At 30.6% G+C, this 5,049-nt stretch overlaps 1 protein-coding gene and 4 non-coding genes across 5 annotated transcripts; all 5 read right to left on the bottom strand.

Moving 5' to 3' along the window:
• Positions 1 to 153: 153 nt before the first annotated feature.
• LOC140919309 (uncharacterized) lies at positions 154 to 1,329 on the bottom strand. The gene is made up of 2 exons (XM_073365140.1): positions 714 to 1,329; positions 154 to 425 (listed from the first exon to the last, which is right to left on the bottom strand). Exons 1-2 carry the CDS (start codon positions 1,327 to 1,329, stop codon positions 154 to 156), a joined length of 888 nt encoding a protein of 295 aa, XP_073221241.1.
• Positions 1,330 to 3,227: 1,898 nt separating this feature from the next.
• LOC113785595 (small nucleolar RNA R64/Z200 family) lies at positions 3,228 to 3,322 on the bottom strand. Its single transcript, XR_003471720.1, has one exon. It is a non-coding gene; the product is annotated as a small nucleolar RNA R64/Z200 family (small nucleolar RNA).
• A 71-nt stretch (positions 3,323 to 3,393) lies between these two features.
• Positions 3,394 to 3,476, bottom strand: LOC113785586 (small nucleolar RNA U54). Its single transcript, XR_003471711.1, has one exon. It is a non-coding gene; the product is annotated as a small nucleolar RNA U54 (small nucleolar RNA).
• A 72-nt stretch (positions 3,477 to 3,548) lies between these two features.
• LOC113785565 (small nucleolar RNA SNORD18) lies at positions 3,549 to 3,624 on the bottom strand. Its single transcript, XR_003471691.1, has one exon. It is a non-coding gene; the product is annotated as a small nucleolar RNA SNORD18 (small nucleolar RNA).
• A 93-nt stretch (positions 3,625 to 3,717) lies between these two features.
• LOC113785577 (small nucleolar RNA Z199) lies at positions 3,718 to 3,795 on the bottom strand. Its single transcript, XR_003471702.1, has one exon. It is a non-coding gene; the product is annotated as a small nucleolar RNA Z199 (small nucleolar RNA).
• Between the last annotated feature and the right edge of the window lie 1,254 nt (positions 3,796 to 5,049).

Raw genomic sequence — 5,049 nt, 5'->3', positions numbered from 1 at the left:
ATTAGTCCACGCCTCAACAAATCTTTCCTTGTGAGGAATTAACCACTGGTCATGTACATAATCATTAAAGATAGAAGAGCTACTACAAATTCCTTCAAAGTTAGCCAAATTCATGTAGTACTGACTCTCATCATAACTGTAAACAAGAGCCTCTCATGCCTCCATTATTTGCACCTGCTTCTTTTTTGCAAAAACAGTAATCTTGCACTTTGCTTTCACATTTTTGCATACATGAAACAGGCATAATAAATTGACCGCCTTTGGAAAAACACATTCAACAACGTTCATTAAAGCAAGATCTCTATCAGTAACAATTACTTCAACTTCACCACCTGTAATCTGTTCTTTCAACATTTGTAGTGCCCATGTAAAATTATCAACACGCTCAGACTGTAGATACGCAAATCCAACACAAAATGTCATTTCTGTAGATGTAACACCAATAATTTCAAGTAATGGCATCCGATACCTACATGTCTTGTATGTGCTATCCAAAATCAATATTATGTGAAAATTATTTACAAGACTGATAGCGTCTGGATGAGTCCAAAAGATATCCCTCAACTCATTTGAACCATCTACCTTCCTATATCGATAGACATATTTGTCGCGTTCCATCAATGTCAAAAGATGTTGCATTTTTGTTCTATTACCTCTAAGTGATGAACGATATGCTTGACGTGCATTGTAAACTTGTTTTATTGTCGTCAAACTTGTAACATTATGATCCTTTATTGTCATCAATATGTTTCTTGGTTTGATCATATTTTTCGTCATATCACCAAGTACAACTTTCTCTTCTTGAGACAATCGGCCTAAGAAAGCATGACCAGTCAGTTTTTTGGCCAATTCGTGGTTATGGACACCGCATATTACATGCAGATACCATCCATCACCAACATTTGATGGTGTACCTCTCAATCTAAAAGGACATTCACATTTTCTACTCCAAGTACTCCTCGTCGGTTTAGGATTCTTCCAAGGTCTATATTTACCGCTTCTTTCACAACCAAGAATTAATTTTGTCTTTGTTCTTGGTCGTGTTGTCGCATTTTCAGATCTAAAAATAACAACGACAACTCCATTTTCCCTTCCAACATTTCTAGCCCATTTTAATAAATCATCTCGCGTATCAAACATCATGCCGGTGTTAAATACATCAGTCAAATCAACCATAACATCTTCACCTCCCTTGTTCAAAGCATCATTCATTGCATCAAAATCATCATACCTTTCATCGAAATCACGTTCCAAACAGTCATTCATATCCTCAAAATCAGATTCCAAACCTTCATACGTTTCATCACTATTGTATTCCCCTTGGTCCATTTATCTGTATCCAGAACAAAGGAAAACTAAATTTTTTATTTTAAACGTACGTGAACTCAGTTCACGTAAACTTACGTGAATTGCAGTTCACGTACAAAACTTATTTTCCAAACTTTTTCTGAATACGCAATTTCATATCACGTACGTGAACTTATTATTCAACATTCAACGATTACGCAATCTTAGTTCACGTAGGTGTACGTGAATTCAGATTGCGTACAATATGAGGATTCAAGTTTCAAACTCCATTGATTACGCAATCTGAGTTGACGTAGGTGTACGTGAACTCAGTTTGCGTAGAGTATGACATTTTTTATTTTTTAAAACATACGTGAACACTCAGTCCACGTAACTCCAAAACGTACGTGAACTGAGTTCACATAAAATCCCCAGATTTACAAAAAAAAAAAAAACGAACCGAGTATTGGTTAGTGAAGTATGATGATTTTTGTAGGTGAGTTGTGAAGTTTGATGAAAATTGATAAATGAGAGTTATGGAATAATAAATGTGTAATATTGATGACAGGGGCATTTTGGGTATTTTGATTTGTTTTTATTTTTGAGGGGTGTGAATAGCAATTTAGGGGGTGTTGGTAGCATTATTGTAGCTTTTATTCTTTGTTCTTCATCATGTTCCATCACTACCAACCATCATCCATCTTATTTTGGAGATCAATCTTCAATATTTGGGGCAAATAAGAGGTTTTACTACATTGACATGATGCAAAACTGCTTGCTCCTATCAGTTTGGTTTTTTTTTCCTCTCTTAAAACTCTAATTTCTTTGTTAATAAACTTTTTTATGATTAGTCATATTTTTAGTTTGTTTCCTAAGATCAACATTAGATAAATCTCTAAGTCGTTAATAATTTATGAAGTTATAATTAATGTTTACATTTAAATATGTTGTATGCTTAAGTTATAATTAAACTTAGCTTGGCCTTTTAGTTTAAGTTTGGAAAATGAAAATAATGAAAATGTTTGATTTAATATGGCCACTAACGAGAAAAAAATAGATTCCTAATCAAACAAAATCCAATTATCTCTTAAACTAATGGCCATTATAATGTTTGTCCATTGTAATTCAAGTTCAACCATTGTAGGATTTACCCATTACTAACTTGAACCTTTCAGTCTCAATTTTTACTTCACATTTTCTCATGTGCTTTAATCTCTACCTTTAAAATTATTTTTTCTTGAGTTTCTTATTCATTTTTTAAAAAGTTTATTTCTGAATTTTGGTTACTTCATTTGTTGTAATAATATTTTATATATCACTTTTGTTGTCATTATTATTTGATTTTATTAGTATTTAATATATTTTTGCAATGTCAATTCAGTACTAAAATAATTCCAGCACCGTAACATCAAAGAGGAGTCACTGATTACACTTATGACATCTGCAAATGAGTTGAATTTCATTGTACTAGAATAACAAACACTGCAGGTTGAAACTCAAACACATTAAAAAATTGTCACAACAACCATTGTTTAATTAATTCAACAGCAACAGAAATAATTGACAGCTATTTAGACAATCCATACAAACATCATCAAAAATTACAAAACTTAAAAAACAAGACAACTATAATATTGATAATGCATAATTAAATTAAATAATTATTATATAAAACAACAAAAAGAATGTATGTCTCATGGCCAGTCCCAAATGGTAAAAGCAGCGACGCCGCTCCACAAGGCAATGGAATATGAGACAACTCCGGCGGAGATGCTGCCAGTTACGGCGGCGCCGTCAACACCGAAAGCATTGATTTATGACGGTTACTTGAGAAATATGCAAACACAAAATAATTTGCTCTCAATTAGTACAGAGATTCATCGGAAATCTCCCGTCAAAATTTGAAATTTAAAATCTTCAAAAAGTAAATAACAAACAAATTTCTGCTCAGTGAATAAGAGTTGTCATTCTCATTGATTATAAAAATCTCTGAAGTCTGACATGTGAATTTGTTCTTAATTCATCACAGCAGAATGAAATATAAACAAACAAAAAATTTCAAAATTCCTAAAAATAAATACAAAGTAAAGAAAAAATTGATTCAATAGCTCTCATTTATAATGAAATTTCTGCTCATAATTTGAATCAGAATAGCGTATACTGCAACTAAGGCAGAATATCACAGAGCCAATGATAAAACATAATTAAAAGTAAAAACAATTACCAATAATAAAATAAAAACATAAGAATTGTTTTCTAAAGAGATCAGAAATTGGAAAAAGGTTGTCGGTCACAGTAAATCAGAAACACGGACCAATGTAAACATCATCATGTCTCTTTTTTTCTTAGTTCAAAACAAGATTTGTTGAATAAAAAACATAATTAAATTTTGAAAAGAAAAAATAATAACAAAAAACAAAGTGAATGATAAATCATCAGAGACTTAAATACTAGGAATCATAGAACGAATCCATCATATTGTTGCAGTTATTTTCTCATCACATGATTGAAACAACAATACAACAACGAAAAAGAAAAACTAAAGTGAAAAACACATCGAATAATTCATAGGAGAGAAACGTAACTCAATTGAACTGAAGCGAGGAAACAAGAAAACCTAGGTCGAGAACTACTATGAAACAAAAGCTTGGTGTGTCAATTTATAAACATGGTTGGTAGTATCCAGAAAACGGAAACCCTAAAATCGAAAGCAAGGTGGCTAATGACCCGAATAATAATGATTTGGGCCTTCGAATATTTATAAATCGTCAGTGATTGCTATTTGCACCGCTTTCTTCTAATACACTTCTAACAAGTTAAATTCTTCTTCTTCTTTTTTCATTGTATTTTTAATAAATATAATTTTGGAAAAACTATATTTTATTTTATATTTTGAAAGTTAGCTTCTTTGTTTATTATTTTTTAGGCGAGTTTCTCGGTGCACCATTTTTGTAAGTTGTTTTATGTAAATTAATATTTAAAATTAGTTGATCATATTTTTTTTTTTTTTAAAGTAGTAGTATGTGACTCTACTCATGTTTATAAATTAAATTGTGACCTAATTTATATTTATCAATAATGCATTATCAAAATAGTTTAATTTAAGTCACTATCGAATTGTAAATATGAAAGTGATCATCAACATCTGCTTTTAAGTTACGACGTCTATGATCGTTGAAATCTTGAACATATTTTAAAATTGGCCTACGGTGGACTATGATTTATATTAAAATTTATCTTGTTTCTATAGTCACGGTTAAAAAAAATATACAATAAAAAAAATATTTGTATCCTCAAAATTTTGAGAGAGATAATTATTTGGTGTGAACCTCTATCAAAGTATTAGTCGTTTTTATATTGATTCGTGACTAAAACAAAAACCAATTTAAATCCTTCAATATTCAAAATGTTAGTCATTTTATTTTCTGCAGTTAGCCAAGATTGTATCTATGTGAAAAATATATTGTCATATGTAATGATGACATTGTCATGGACTATATGAAAAATAAAGACACGATGTTTCGTGTTTAAAACCCTAAGTCTAAAAAATCAAAAACCTTTTCTTCTTCTCCTAATTTCTTCCTACCTAATATTGTTTTTCTTTTTACCTTAACAGGAATTAATATTTGATTGATGTACGATATTTTATGTAATCTATTTGGTTCATTTAATTGATTTGTTTGAAAAAAAATTCACTCTTTTCCAACCTAGTAAAATTTAAGCAGTGTTGGATGGTTGGAAAAAGAATAGTTTTGAAAGAGT

Source organism: Cicer arietinum, chromosome 2 (assembly GCF_000331145.2).
Source record: "Cicer arietinum cultivar CDC Frontier isolate Library 1 chromosome 2, Cicar.CDCFrontier_v2.0, whole genome shotgun sequence".
Taxonomy (NCBI): Eukaryota; Viridiplantae; Streptophyta; class Magnoliopsida; order Fabales; family Fabaceae; genus Cicer; species Cicer arietinum.
This window is presented reverse-complemented; position numbering and strand designations above follow the sequence as displayed.

What these genes read in the sequence shown, in the direction of transcription:
- LOC140919309 (XM_073365140.1), bottom strand. Translation starts at nt 1,329, where the DNA reads ATGGACCAAGGGGAATACAATAGTGATGAAACGTATGAAGGTTTGGAA. An exon ending in AAAGGATCATAATGTTACAA is followed by an intron (nt 426 to 713) that starts GTTTGACGACAA and finishes TTACATCTACAG; the next exon opens with AAATGACATTTTGTGTTGGA.